Genomic DNA, 14,703 nt, shown 5'->3' with positions numbered 1-14,703 from the left:
GTTCTCCATAACTGCTCTATAGATAACAACGATCGTTGTTATCTATAGAGCAGTTATGGGGAACGCTAATCTTGTGACAGGGTCTGTGTGATTCTGGGGCCACAGGCACCAAACAGCTCTGAGGAAGGGGTTGGAAGGCGGGTGGCCTCAAGATTAGCACTGAGTGAGCTTCCCTTCCTCCCCTCCCTTCCCTGATTAAAAAGTTTACAGGGATGGTTTCAATAATAATGATGTATCCACAAAGTCAACAGAAAAAAAGAAAGTGCCAAGTCCCTGGTGGATCCCTGTGCCCTCCAGCCATCCGGGCGCAAGGCAAAGGGAAGCTACCCAGCTGCAGAGCCACAGATGAGCTGAGCGCGTGCCGCACTCATGGGCTTAGGAACTTCAGAGAGAAACGCTCTTCAGCATCCCAACGGACTCCACACTTCAGGAACCCCAGTTCCCATGGGGGCCTCACGGAAGGAATCACGAAATGCTCAAGGAAAGCAAGGGACCTAGGAGAGGCCAGTGGTCCAGGGAAGCGCTCCCTCCTGACAACACAGAGATTTCACTCCGGGAAGGCAGAAAGGCGGGGAATGTGGTGAAGCTCCGCCTCGAGTCGGGGGCAACCCGGGAGACGGCCCAACGATGGACCAAAGGCGAAGGGCGCTGCTGGGGCCTGTGAGACTCAGAAGCACTTCCAAAGTCCGCCTGAAGCCCAGTCTTGTCAGCTCAAGCCCTATCTCTGGGGGCGCATTCTCGAGGGAGTTGTGCGGAATCAAGGAGTTGGCCATCGCCAAGTAACGGGGTGGGGGTGGGAGAGGACGACTAGGTTCTGTCTCCATAGAGACCATGGCCGCCGAGCAGCAACATGACTAATGTTGGGAGCACCCCGACGGACAGCGAAGGCCCACGGGGAGTCCCCGGGTGAAGGCTGGCAAAGCTGCCCTGACCCCCGAGACCCAAAGCCCCGATCTGCCTCCCCCAAAGCCTCGTGACCCTGAGACGCTTCCCTGCTCTGGGCCTGGAGCCTAGAATATTTAGGGAGGGAAAGAGGAAGGGCTAAGCTAGGGGAGGGGCCAGGGTCGCTGCTCTCACCAGTCCTGGAGGTCCAGGCACCAACCCATGGCGCCCAAGAAAAAGCGCGGGCCGAGCGCGGGGAGCCAGCCAGGTGGCGCGGGGGGCGCGGGTGCCGAGCAGCCGCTGTCGGAGCGCGCGCAGTACCTGCAGCGCGAATACGCGCTGCTTTCGGAGCAGCTGGAGGCCTGCGAGGACCGCGTGGACCAGGTGCTGCAGGAGAACGCCTTCCTGGACCGCGAGGCGCTGCGCCTGCGCGAGGAGAACCGGCTCTACGCCAGCTATGTGAGCGCGCGCGCCCAGCGCTGCGCCAACGCCATCGTCCGGCTGGACGAGCAGAACCGCGTGGACCTGGCGCAGATCCACTGGCAGCGGGCGGAACTGGCCTCGCTCTACCACGGGCGCGAGGACGGGGTGCGCGCGCAGCTGCTGGAGATGGAGGCGCGCGCGGAGCAGATGGCGCGGCAGGTGCAGGAACTGCAGCCCTACGAGGCCAGTGCGCGGGCCCGCGGCCGGGGTGCGGCGGGGCTGGGCGGGCAGCCGGGCCGGGGGCAGGGGAGGGGAGGGTGGACTGACGGCGCCCCCGCCGCAGGTGCTGCAGCTGGAGCAGCTGGCCCGGGTCCGGGCGCTGGAGCGCGAGCTGCTGCATATGCGCGTGGAGCACACGCAGCTGCTCCACCGCGTGAAGCGGCGCTTCCAGGAGGACAAGGCGGCTTTCGAGCGCGAGGCGCGTCAGCGCGTGCAGTCCCTGGCGCGGCGCGCGGAGCGGGAGGCGGCGCGCGCGCTCGTTGTGCACACGCAGGCCATCAAGGCGGACAACTGGCGCCTGCGGCAGGAGCTGCTGCGGCTGCTCCGCCGGACCCAGCTGCTGCACGACACGCGGCGCCAGCTGTTGGAACAGCGCGAGCAGCTGCACCGCGAGCACGAGGACACGCGGGACCTGGCGCGTGTGCACGGCTGGCTGCCCAGGGGCCCCGGAGGCCCGCCGCTCTGGCAGCCGATGGCCTCCTCCCAGCCCACCTCGCGCCCCGGCTCATCAGCTGCTCCCATAGACCCTTCGGACACCGCCTCCCAGACCCAGTCCTTGGTCCCGTCGCGCGCGACTTCCCGGGCTCCGTCTGGGGTCCCGTCGCGCGCGGCCTCCCGGGCCTCGTCCGTGGTCCCGTCGCGCGCGACTTCCCAGGATCCGTCCGTGGTCCCGTCGCGCGCGGCTTCCCGGGCCCCGTCCGTGGTCCCGTCGCGCGCGGCCTCCCGGGCCCTCTCGTTGGTGCCATCGAGCATGGGCTCCAGGGTCCCATCGCTGGCCGCCTCAAAGCTGGGCACCCGGATCCCATCCCTGACCACGTCACACGCAGCTTCCCGGACCCTGTCGCTGCCGCGGTCACGCGAGGGCTCTCGGATCTCTTCGCGGTCCTCATTGCGGGTGTCCTCGCAGGACACTCTCCGATCTACGAAGTCTGGCCCCAAGCTTCGCTCCAGCCTGACATGGGATCGGGATCCCGCCCTTCCCCACCCACAGTCGGAGGAGAGCGTGATCGCTGACGCTGCGGCAGAAGCCTCCTCCGGGAGAGCCTGAACCCGCAGGGGGGAGGCCCGGGAGGCCCTGGTGTGGGCGACCCTCGTGCGCAGGAGGCTTACTGGGATAATGCAATCGTCAATAAAGGTGTGGCCCCCAGACCGCTCTGACACCCACGTGCGCCCTCCAGCACTTCCCGCTGGCACCGGAGCCGGAGCCGCTCATTCGTGCGTCCAATTTCCAAGCTGCAAGGGAACTCACCGCCTGCTTTCTCTGAGCGTCCTCTGGGCCCCCGCGCCCCTGCCCTCAGCGCGTCCCCGCCGCGAGCCGGCAGGCGCAGAGCAAGCCCCGGCACCCGCGGGCGCGGCCGGGCGGTGAGGCAGCAGCTGGCAGCTGGGCCGCACGGGGAGGCCCGGGAGGAGCGTGGGCTTCGTTCTCCGGCGCCAAGGGGAGAGAACGGATGTTGAACCCACTGGAGTTTTTTAGTGACTTTAAAGCTTTGATCCAGGCCGGGCGCGGTGGCTCAAGCCTGTAATCCCAGCACTTTAGGAGGCCGAGGCGGGTGGATCACAAGGTCAAGAGATCAAGACCATCCTGGTCAACATGGTGAAACCCCGTCTCTACTAAAACTACAAAAAAATTAGCTGGGCATGGTGGCGCGTGCCTGTAGTCCCAGCTACTCAGGAGGCTGAGGCAGGAGAACTGCCTGAACCCAGGAGGCGGAGGTTGCGGTGAGCCGAGATCGCGCCATTGCACTCCAGCCTGGGTAACAAGAGCGAAACTCCGTCTTAAAAAAAAAAAAAAAAAAAGCTTTGATCCATACCTTCCAACTTAGAGAAAGTTGCTAGAATAGCAAAGGGACCGCCGTGGACCTTTATCCGGATGCCCGTAAGTTCGGTCCGTGTGAATCCCGCGAGTGCGCACTGCTCGGGGAGCGTCCGAGGCGCGGTGGGACACGCGGGCCCCGTGGCCCTAAGCGCTGGCGTGTGTATTTCCTGGACTGAGGGATGTTCTCCCACGACACCGCAGGAGCGATCGGAGCCAGGACACCCACTGCGGAGGAATGTTACCCCCATCACACCCATCACCGCTTTGTTACCTGTCCCGTGTTTCTGTAGCTGTCCCCACCTTCCGGCGTCACGTGCTGCATTTCGCTGTCACGCCTGGATGAGGACACGTGGTTATTAAAACGCGCCTCCTTGGAGGGTCAGCCCTGCGGGCTGCGTGGACGCGACGCGACCAGCGAGTGCCTGCGGCCAGAGCGGCGCCGCGCTTCCGGTCGGGGCGGCGCGGTTTCCGGGCATGTGTAGGGGTAGTTTCCGCCCTGTGTGTTGGTGATGGCGTCCCTTGCCCTTTGTCCCGCGGGCCGGCTCCTCCTTCTGTGCAAGCCTGTGGCAGTCATTCCTGGCTTTCCTCTTCCTGGGGCCCTGAGCTCCTTTGTTGGGGTCTCAAGCGTGTATCCCCAGTTACCCCCAGCACCTCCCAGGACCTTGAGGACCCCCAGGGACCAGGGTGGGCCCACCTGAGCCATCTCTGTCCTCTTAGGAGGAGTTGCCAACATTGGGGCTCTGTGACCCAGGCGGGTGGGCCGGGAGGTGGGTGCAGCTACGGCGAGGCTGGGAGCTTCCCCGGCTTCCAGGGCACCTGTGCACCGACCTGGACCTCAGGGTCCGCCTCGCTGGGTTGTCCCTGTGTGTGAGGCAAGGGCATCTGGCCCTGGGGCAGGAACCGTGTTGGGAAGGGGCACAGCTGGGCCCTGGAAAAAGTACAGCTAGTGCTCGACTTACGACCACAGTCGGGACCGCGGACCGGTCGTAACACGATTTGGTCGTAAGTTGAGTAGGCTATATGTACAGTTGAAATGGTGCACGCGGAGATGGTATTGCTGCCGGAAGCTGGTCCACACTGTCCTACGCCCAGCTGGGCAACGTTTGCGCTGCCAGACGCGGAGTAGTCGTGGCTAGCGATTGTGGTCGTAAAGTCGAATGGTCTTAAGTTGCATAGGTCCTAATCCAATCAATACCTGTAAAGGGAGCCCACCCACTGGGCCAGTCTGGAAGGTTGGTTCTTTGTGACTAAAGATCCAGACGTTAAAGTGAAACACACCTGGTAAGTCAATAAATCCAGGACACTGACAACAGCAGAGGCCGCCAAGGATGAGCGCAATGGTAGCTCTGTTCACTGCTGGTGGGAAGGCAAAAAGGCACAGCTACTGGGGAAGACAGGTTGGCAGGTGCTAAACATACCCTCACCTACCATCCATGGTCGTGCTTCTTGGTATTGACCCAAAGGAGTTGAACATTTGTGTCCACATGAAAACCCACACATGGAATTAGCTGGGTGTGGCCGCACACATCTGTAATCCCAGCTACTAGGGAGGCTGACACACAAGAATTGCTTGAAGGCGGGAAGCAGAGGTTGCAGTGAGCCGAGATCCACCACTACACTCCAGCCTGGGCAACAGAGCAAGACTATCTCCAAAGAAACAAAAAACTCACACATGGATGTTTATAGAAGCTTTAATAATAATGGCCAAAACTCATGCAGCCAGGACGTCCTTCAGTAGGTGAATGGATAAACTCTGGAACATCCAGACAAGGGAATATTATTCAGCCCTGAAAAAAACAAGCTGTCAAGCCATAAAAAGACACAGAGAAGACTTAATTGCACGTTGCTAAGTGAGAGACGCCCGTCTGAAAAGGCAGCACACTGTATGATTCCAACTGCGACATTCTGGAAAAGGCAGAACTGTGGGGACAATCAAAGGATCAGTGGCTGCCAGGGGCTGCGGAAGGATGGGGTGAAAAGGTGAAGCATGGGGGATTTTTAAGGCAGCGAAACTACCCCACACAATACTACAATTGTGCAAGGTGGTTTTTCCAAACCATGGGATGTACAACACCAAGAATGAAGCCCTAATGTGAACTGGAAGCTTTAGTTAAAAGTCACATGTCAATATTTCTTGTCAGTCACAGAAGACGAACCACACTAAGGAAAGATGTTAATAATAGGGGAAAGTGGCCGGGCGCAGTGGCTCACGCCTGTAATCCCAGCATTTTGGGAGGCCAAGGCGGGTGGATCACCTGAGGTCAGGAGTTCAAGACCAGCCTGGCCAACATGGTGAAACCCCGTCTCTACTAAAAATACAAAAATTAGTTGGGCGTGGTGGCGGGTGCCTGTAATCCCAGCTACTCAGGAGGCTGAGGCAGGAGAATCACTTGAACCTGGGAGGCAAAGTTTGCAGTGAGCTGAGATCATGCCACTGCATTTCAGCCTGGGTGACAGAGTGAGACTCCATCTCAATGTAATAATAACAACAGGGAAAGTGCCTATGAAGGGTATTATGGGATCTCTGTACTCTATGATCAATTTTGCAGTAAACCTAAAACTGCCCTAAAGATATAAAGTCTGTTACCTTTTTTTTAAAGTGAAAACATTAAGTATTGGAAGCAAATCTGAAAACAATTTGAAGATGTGAAAGCATTTTTTAAAAAAGAAAATCCAAGCCCAGGCATGGTGGCTCACACCTGTAATCCCAGCACTTTGGGAGGCTGAAGAGTGTGGATTACTTGAGTCCAGGAGTTCAAGATCAGACTGGCTAACATGGTGAAACCCCATCTCTTAAAAAAAAATACAAAAAAGTTAGTTGGCCATGTTGGCACATGCCTGTAATCCCAGCTGTAGTTGGGAGGCTGAGACAGGAGAATTGTTTGAACCCACAAGGTGGAGATTGCATCGATCCAAGATTGCACCACTGTATTCCAGCCTGGGTGACAGAAAGACTTTGTCTCACAAAAAAAAAAAAAAAAAAAAAGAAAGAAAGAAAGAAAAGAAAACTCAGAGGTATACAAGATTTTCTGTGGGCTGGGCGCGGTGGCTCATACCTGTAATCCCAGCACTTTGGGAGGCCAAAGTGGGCAGATCACAAGGTCAAGAGATTGAGACCATCCTGGCCAACATGGTGAAACCCTGTCTCTACTAAAAATACAAAAATTAGCTGGGTGTGGTGGCACGTGCCTGTAGTCCCAGCTACTTGGGAGGCTGAGGCAAGAGAATCACTTGAACCTGGGAGGCAGAGGTTGCAGTGAGCCAAGATCACACCACTGCACTCCAACCTGGTGACAGAGCAAGACTCTGTCTCAAAAAAAAAAAAAAGATTTGCTGGGTGTGGTGGCTTACGCCTGTAATCCTAGCACTTTGGGAGGCCAAGTTGGGTGGATCACCTGAGGTCAGGAGTTCAAGACCAGCCTGGCCATCACGGTGAAACCCCATCTTTAAAAAAAAAAAAAGATTTTCTGTGAAGACAGGACTTATGGCAAACTACACCATAAATTGGAAGACAAATGGCAATCTTGGCAAAAATATTTACAACAAATAAAACAGAGAAAGGATAACTCTCTTTATAAGGAGCTATTAGAGACTGAATGCTTGTACCCAGGCAAGGAAAAATTAGCATTCAGACAAAAAGTTTTCTCAGCAAGGCAATTTTACTTTCTGCAGAAGGATGCTCCCGTTGGCCATCTTGCCCCAAGAGTACAATGAACAAAGGAAAGGCAGCATATTGATTCCTGACGCATTGGCTCGTCACTGCTGTGTCCAATCTTGGTTGGTTGGAGCCAGGCCTCACAATCTAAACTGAACCCGATGGGCTAACAACTTAAAACTTTTATACAGAGGTAAAGGGAATGGAGAACAAAAAGGAAGTCCAGATAAGGAAGGGGCACAGGCTGCGAGCTGGGACAGGCCTGCGAGCACGTCCAGCACAGGTTTCTCGGTTAAAGTACACGGACATAGAATGTACTATGTGTCCGTGAGCATGTCTATCAGCTACATAGGACAGGGCTTCTTTCACAAAGAGCTACTAGCAAAAAGCAAGATGGCTTTGAAGAAAGTTAGCCTTTAAAACAAACTATTATTTCTAACATTTATTATTATTCTTCTTTAACAAGAAAGGAGCTTTTTACTTTCTACAGAGCTATAAGAAAAGACCCAACAACCAACCAGAAAAAGCAGACAAATGACTTGAACGCCAAAGAAGTACAAATGCTGAAGCATGTCTGAAGAGAGCCATGCTGCCCTAGGAGCCAGGGAGGGGCAGGTCGAGGCAATGCCAGGAAGACCCAGAGTGAGGGGCCGTGCAGGGCACCCCGTCATTGTGGGGCCTGGGAGTGAGGAACACTCCCATTTATGTTGGCTGCCTGTTGCTATTAAATCTAAAACAGCCCTACTCTCAGACTCACAGATCAACCTCTGGGAATCCATTCTGCACCTTCACTGTGGGTTGCTTGAGTCCTCTGAAATATATATATTCAGGCCCTAACCCCCAGTACCTCAGAACGTGACAGTATTTGGAGACGAGGTTGTTGCAGATGTAATTAGCTGAGGTCATTAGGGTAGGCCCTAATCCATTGTAACTGGTGTCCTTATTAGAAGGTGGTCACATGAAGACAGACACAGGGAGCACGTGTGTGCCAACAGAGGCAGAGGTTGGAGTGATTGTCTACAAACCAAGAACTGCCAGGAACTCCCAGCAACACTGAAAACTGGAAGAAGCAAGGGAGGATCCTCCCCGACAGGTTTCAGAGGGAGAACTGCCCTGAGGATGCCTTGATTTTGGACATCAGGCCCCCAGAACCGTGAGAAAATTTCTGTTGTCTGAAGCCACCTGGTCTGGGTGCTCTGTTACAGCAGCTCCAGGAGCCTGGCAAGGTCTAGGCGCATGCGGACGCAAAGCTGGGATACGGGCACCTGTGCACACAGATGTAAGAGCAGACATGTTCGCTGCAGCAGGATTCATGATGTCACCCAGACACTGGGATGGCAGGACGGTGTCCTGGGACAGTATGGGGCTGCTAGAAGGAGCGCACACAGATGGAATGAGAGACACACACGCAGGGCACGCACACAACAAGGAGCACACACACGCAGGTTTGTGCCTACACAGGCACTGGGCAAGTATTTGTGGTGTGAACCTAAAAAGAAACTCAGAGACAAGTTTTTGTTGGCTTGGGAATGGCAGAGGATTGCAATTCAGGGTATGCCAGCTTTGGCAGGTCATAGGTGTATCCAGGGGAGTTGGGGAAAGGCAAATCTTAAAGACAAAAAGGGCCGGGCGCGGTGGCTCACGCCTGTAATCCCAGCACTTTGGGAGGCCTTGGGGGGCGGATCACCTGAGGTCAGGAGTTCGAGACCAGCCTCGACAACATGGCAAAACCCGTCACTGCTAAAAATACAAACATCAGCTGGGCGTGGTGGCTTGTGCCTGTAATCCCAGCTACTTGGGAGGCTGAGGCAGGAGAATCCCTTGAACCTGGAAGGTTGACGTTGCAGTGAGCCGAGATTGAGCCACTGCACTCCAGCTTGGGAGACAGAGCGAGACTCCATCTGAAAACAACAGCAACAACACAGAAACAAGAAAGAAGCCCACATACGCTGTTTTCAAAGCCAAGGGTTACGGGGACCGAGCGTTGCCACGGTCTGTCACAGGAGGTGGAATTAGTGCAGGGGCTGAGACAGTCCGTCTCGGCAAGCGTCCGTCTGGAGCAGTGCAACGCCGAGGACGCTCTGTGGGTTGTGGAACTGGCTCCGCGGGGGACTGTCTCCACATGGGACTGTCACAGGCCTGTGTGTGCGCAGACTCCATGTTGGTGGTGGACACACTCCGCCCTCCGTAGAGCTCACTCCACAGGAGTGGGGCAGTACTTCCCGGACAGCAGAAGGTCTGTGTGAACTGTAACTCAGAATACTCTTCACTAAATGCTAAGGGGCTCAGGTGTGCGGCTTTGCTGAGTAAACCTGAAGGCGGGCGATGGAGAGCGTGTCCTGCACAGGTGGCCACCGTATAGCCACGACAGCACTGGGCTGCTGGCTCCGCCCAGCGTCTGTTCAGCAGCGTCCAAACGCAAGAGCCAGCAGTGCGTGAGCCCCGGATGACGAGGCCACCAAGAGCCAAGGCAGCCTGCTCGGACAACCTCCACCTCCCAGGTTCAAGTGATTCTCTTACCTCAGACTCCTGAGAAGCTGGGATTACAGGCACCCACCACCACACCCAGCTAATCTTGGTGGACTTTATACTGGGCACCTGTGTCCTGAGTGCTGACACAAAGGCAAGGCAAGCAACTGTCCCCAGAAGACAAAGGGATGGGAGGCCAGGTCACTAGCATGGCTGTCAGCAGACCCTGCTGTGCACCCATTTGGCCACAAAGTAGTTTCATGCATCCTCTGCCCAGGATAAATGCAGAGAAAACTTGGCCACACAGGCTCCTAGGGAGCGACGGTTGCTGGCCCCAGGAAGGAAGGTGCTCCGAACGAGACACCTGCTGTGAGTCCTCCTGTCACTCACCCCACTCCTGCCCGGGAGGATGGAGCTGGTGGTGAGGAGGCCAACAGAGCCTCCCTGCCCTTTGCACCCCCACAGCCTCATCCCACCATTCTCTACCCAGGGCTCTTCTGTGGGCCTGATCTTCTCCAGCGACCCTGCAAAGCAGGAAGGGAAGTCTGAGTGTTAGGAGGGCAGACAGCTAAGAGCTGCAGCTTGACATCAGCTGAGCATGGCCATGCTCCTCCCTGGGAAATACCAAGAGAGGGACCCCTGCTCTACCCAGAGCCCCGCTAAGCAGGGTTGAAAACTTGCAGCCTGGGGTGCACCATGCCTGTGGCCAAACTATCCAGTGCATGAGCCCCAGATGACGGGGCCAAGAGCCGGCAGTGCGTGAGCCCCGGATGACACGGCCACCAAGAGCCAAGGCAGCCTGCTCAGACAACTGACGGTCAGGAGATGGGGCAGTACGTTACCAGTCTTTGTTGTTCACATTTAAATCCCCCCACAATTGTGTCACAAAGTGACAGCACTGTGAAGGACTAACGACCAGGCTCCAATGACCCTGGATGCGGCCAGCTGCTTCCTGCAGGGCAGGGCGCTCAAAACCTGTCTTCATGACCCCTCGTGTCTACTGCCGGGACATCAGCTGCTCTGTCCCCACCTGCGCTCAAGCACCGAAGGCCCTTCCAATGGCACCCGCTGGGCAGGGGACAAACCAGACACGAAGCATACATGCGCTCCTACCAGCCTGGACTCCGTGAGTTATGGAAAGGCACCCACACACCCCACAGGGTAGATTTCCACTTATCCTGCAGGGCCCTCATGGCCTCACTGAGCTCTGCCAGAGTCCGCCCTGCAGAAGTGCTTTTCCTGCACAGGGTCTGTGGGCCAGGACTGACCCAGAGGAGCTTCTGCTACAGCCGAATTGTCACTCTGGAATTCCCATGTGGAGCCCCTAAGCCCAAGGCAGTGGTATGAGGAGGTCTCTGGGAGGTGATTTGGCTTCGATGGGGTCATAGGGGTGGTCCCTCCCCACGGGATCCAGTCCCTCACAAGGAAAAGATGACACCAAAGCCCCTCCCCACATGAGGACACCTCTGTGAACCAGGAGGTGCTGAGCAGAAACGGAGCCTGTTGGCACCTCTACCTGGGACTTCAGCCTTCAGAGCTGGAGAAAATAAACCTCTGTTCTCTGTGGCACCGTCTGTGGTGTCCTGTTAAGGCAGCCTTGTAACTCCATGACTTACAGCTGCTCTCTACAATCTTCAGTGAGCACTAAAGAACTCATACGTATGCTGTAAATAAAAGATTTAGGGCAATTTTCAAACGCACTAACCTCCTAGCTTCAACAGCTGTCAATGTTCAAATACTACTGTGTCTTTCTCCTTTTTATTAGCATTTTAAAGCACATCCCAGGCGCCACATCATTTCCCAATAAACACTTGAGAACGCATCTGAGTGAGGGTTCTTCCTCAAACACAACCCGTGTCACCATCACTGCCAACAGCCAATTCCTCACCCCACCCCACTCACAGCCCACGCTCACATTTCCACGTCGGTCTCAAGTGTGACTGCACAGGCCGGGCATCGTGGCTCATGCCTGTAATCCCAGCACTTTGGGAGGCTGAGGTGGGTGGATCGTGAGGTCAAGAGATGGAGACTATCCTGGCCAACATGGTGAAACTCCATCTCTACTATAAATACAAAAAAACCAGATGGGCGTGGCGGTGCGCGCTTGTAATCCCAGCTGCTTGGGAGACTGAGGCAGGAGAATCACTTGAACCCGGGAGGTGGAGGTTGCAGTGAGCTGAGATCATCCAGTGCACTCCAGCCTGGCAACAGAGCAAGACTCCATCTCAAAAAAAAAAAAAAAAAGACTTTGCACGGCCGGGCGCGGTGGCTCAAGCCTGTAATCCCAGCACTTTGGGAGGCCGAGGCGGGTGGATCACGAGGTCAAGAGATCGAGACCATCCTGGTCAACATGGTGAAACCCCGTCTCTACTAAAAATACAAAACATTAGCTGGGCATGGTGGCGCGTGCCTGTAATCCCAGCTATTCAGGAGGCTGGGGCAGGAGAATTGCCTGAACCCAGGGGGCGGAGGTTACGGTGAGCCGAGATCACGCCATTGCACTCCAGCCTGGGTAACATGAGTGAAACTCCGTCTCAAAAAAAAAAAAAAAAAAAAAGACTTTGCACTTGGTTTGCTCAAAGCAGGGTCACACACAGCCCCCTCGGCCTTTCTGCATGCCCGCTTCCCATGGGAACGCCGCCGTCTGGTGGTGTCTCTGTCCTGACCTAACTCAGGGCTTCCTCTCGCCATGTCCACCTTCTCCTCTTCCCTAGAAACTCGTTTCTGATTCCGACATTACATGTGCATGTGTTGGCTGGATTTCTTAAAGAAAAACAGGCAAAACCAAAAATCCTTCAACGGTTCAGCTAACCTGAAACATGGGGGTCTCCCCTTGGGATCACCACTGGTAGATGTTTATTTCTGGCTGGTTAAGCAGACATCTTAAGTTTAAAACAGAGGTCACCTCTTCCCCACGAAACGCCCTGTGGCAAATACGGTCACTGCACTGCCGAGACCCAACTCGATCTGCCAATTCCAGGTGCGTGCCCAAGACTCTGAGCGGCGGGGCTGGGTGGAGGCCATTTCTGCAGCACGGGGGTGGCCTGCCTAACCAGCTGAGCACCCTCACTAATCCGTGAACGAGCCTTCAGTATTACAAAGGCTCTCGTTTCTATGGCCCAGACGCAGAGGCTGCAGGAGGGGTTTTGCCTCTGTGCAATGCTCACAGCTGCCTCACCTCACCCAAGACAGAGACAGGAATTGAAGCCAGACCGGGCAGCGAGTATGGGGTGCAGAGGCAGGAAGAAAGGCCCAGCACACAGCGACCCGGGGCCGGGGTGGAGTCCCTGAGCCAACAGCTGTGCGCACCAGGCAGGCTGCTCCGCCTTTGAGCCCAGGCCGGGAGTGCGGCTTGCTCCAAGTTCGCACACGCTCTCAGCACGTCCCCAAGGTGCCTGGCGCTGGGGCACAGCCCCCACCATCTCCGGCATACTCATGGATCCGCTTCTCCCTGCTGGCAGTTTTCCCAGTAAAACTTCTTGGGGGTCCGGGGAGCCGTGGGGACGGAGACGGCTTCTCAGGTTGATTTTCCAGGCTGAAGAGCATCTTCTCTCTGCAGCCCTCCTCAGCCAGCACTGCCGCGGAGGCGCACGCCCAGCCCTCGGGAGCCTCTACATTTCCCCGTGCCTGTGCGTCCCCTGATGCCGCGTGAAGAAGCCCAGGTGGCGGAAGCCCTTCCCGCAGTGGTGGCACTCATAGGACCTCTTAGTCAGGTGCAGCCTCCGGTGGATGCTGAAGCCCTTGGGCCACCGGAAGGCCTTGCCGCAGTCGCTGCAGGTGTAGGGCTTCTCCCCGCTGTGCACCCTCTGGTGGTGGCTGAGGTTCTCCTTGGTCCGGAAAGCCTTGCCACAGTCCGCACAGTAGAAGGGCCGCTCCCCGCTGTGCACCAGTTGGTGTCGGAGCAGGTTGGACTTCTGCTTGAAGGCTTTCCCGCAGTCGCTGCATGGGTAGGGCCTGTGCTCCGTGTGGACCTTGCGGTGCTGAGCCAGGCGGTCCTTCAGGCTGAACGCCTGCCCACATGCCTCACAGCAGAAGGGCTTCTCGCTCGTGTGGTTCTTCTGGTGACGCTGCAGGTTGGAAGCCCACCGGAAGGTCTGGCCGCACTCAGGGCACTGGAAGGCCTTAGTCCCCGTGTGCACCGTCTGGTGAGCGAGCAGCCGGCTGTGGCAGCTGAGCGCCTTCCCACAGGTGCCACAGATAAATGACAGCTCTACGGCGCGCTGCCTCCGGCGCTCTCTGCGGCCCGGCCGCTGCCCACAGCACCGCGTGAGAAGCTGACACGGGAAAGCCGCGGGCGTGGTGTCTGTCTTTTCCGGAGCAGTTCTGGGAAGCTGCCTGTCATCTGTGTCCAGCCTGAAGCTCTTCCTAAAGCTGATTCCTTCCCTGGCTCTTTCTCGCCGCACGGGGGTTTTCTTGTGAGCCCGAGTTGGATGATCCCAGTGTCTCTTGGGGTCTGCAGACTTCCCTGCCCCTATGGAAGGAACAGAGACCCTCACACAGAGCCAGTGGCCCATGGCCAGGCAGGCGGTGCCGCCAGCAAAGCACAGAGGGCCCTCCTGTGTGCCTCGATTCGCTTCCATCTACTCAGCTCACTCCGCATGACTACGAGTGACTAGGAAAACTCATTCAAATAAACACAGATGAGCCACAAGTATCAACAGCAGAGACCCAGATGAGCTCAGACGCCTCCCCAGCCCTGGTGGCAGGCAGGCCACTCACTCCTGGCACTGCTGACGTGAGGGGGCACCCACACATGCCTGCCGACCAACAGAAGCAAATGGGCCAAGAGAATGTCCTCGTGCCTTGTTCACTCAGCAGGCACCGCTTATGGGGGTGGAGGTGGGGCCGGATTGTTGTCTGGGAGACGGGCAGCTCCACATGATTCTCCACCACTCAGCCTCGGAGTCACAGCTCCCTCCAGCTGGGGCTCCACATGCCCAGGGACCCCACACCTCCCCACCGGGGGCTCCACACGCCCAGAGACCCCACACCTCCCCACCGGGGGCTCCACACGCCCAGAGACCCCACACCTCCCCACCGGGGGCTCCACATGCCCAGAGACCCCACACCTCCCCACCAGGGTCTCCACACGCCCAGGGACCCCACACCTTCCCACTTGGGGCTCCACACATCCAGGGACCCCACACCTCCCCACTGGGGGCTCCACACACCCAGAGAC

General features: G+C 57.0%; 2 protein-coding genes across 3 annotated transcripts in view; one reads left to right on the top strand and one right to left on the bottom strand.

The window, feature by feature from the left end:
- The first annotated feature begins 1,083 nt into the window (after positions 1–1,083).
- Positions 1,084–2,742, top strand: CCDC166 (coiled-coil domain containing 166). The gene is made up of 3 exons (XM_032255399.1): positions 1,084–1,548; positions 1,649–2,143; positions 2,240–2,742. Exons 1-3 carry the CDS (start codon positions 1,105–1,107, stop codon positions 2,630–2,632), a joined length of 1,332 nt encoding a protein of 443 aa, XP_032111290.1. The 5' UTR covers positions 1,084–1,104; the 3' UTR covers positions 2,633–2,742.
- A 9,590-nt stretch (positions 2,743–12,332) lies between these two features.
- Positions 12,333–14,703, bottom strand: part of ZNF707 (zinc finger protein 707) — a 9,868-nt gene continuing 7,497 nt past the window's right edge. For both annotated transcript variants that reach the window (XM_032255375.1, XM_032255385.1), the window contains one exon: positions 12,333–13,995. In XM_032255375.1, the coding sequence (XP_032111266.1) occupies positions 13,136–13,995 (860 nt within the window). In that variant the 3' untranslated portion in view covers positions 12,333–13,135. The remainder of the gene's footprint in view (positions 13,996–14,703) is intronic.

This window comes from Sapajus apella, unplaced genomic scaffold (genome assembly GCF_009761245.1).
Source record: "Sapajus apella isolate SASKATOON/1434 unplaced genomic scaffold, GSC_monkey_1.0 scaffold3, whole genome shotgun sequence".
Lineage (NCBI taxonomy): Eukaryota > Metazoa > Chordata > Mammalia > Primates > Cebidae > Sapajus > Sapajus apella.
Note: the sequence above shows the minus strand (reverse complement) of the source record. Positions and strands in the feature narration are given on the sequence as shown.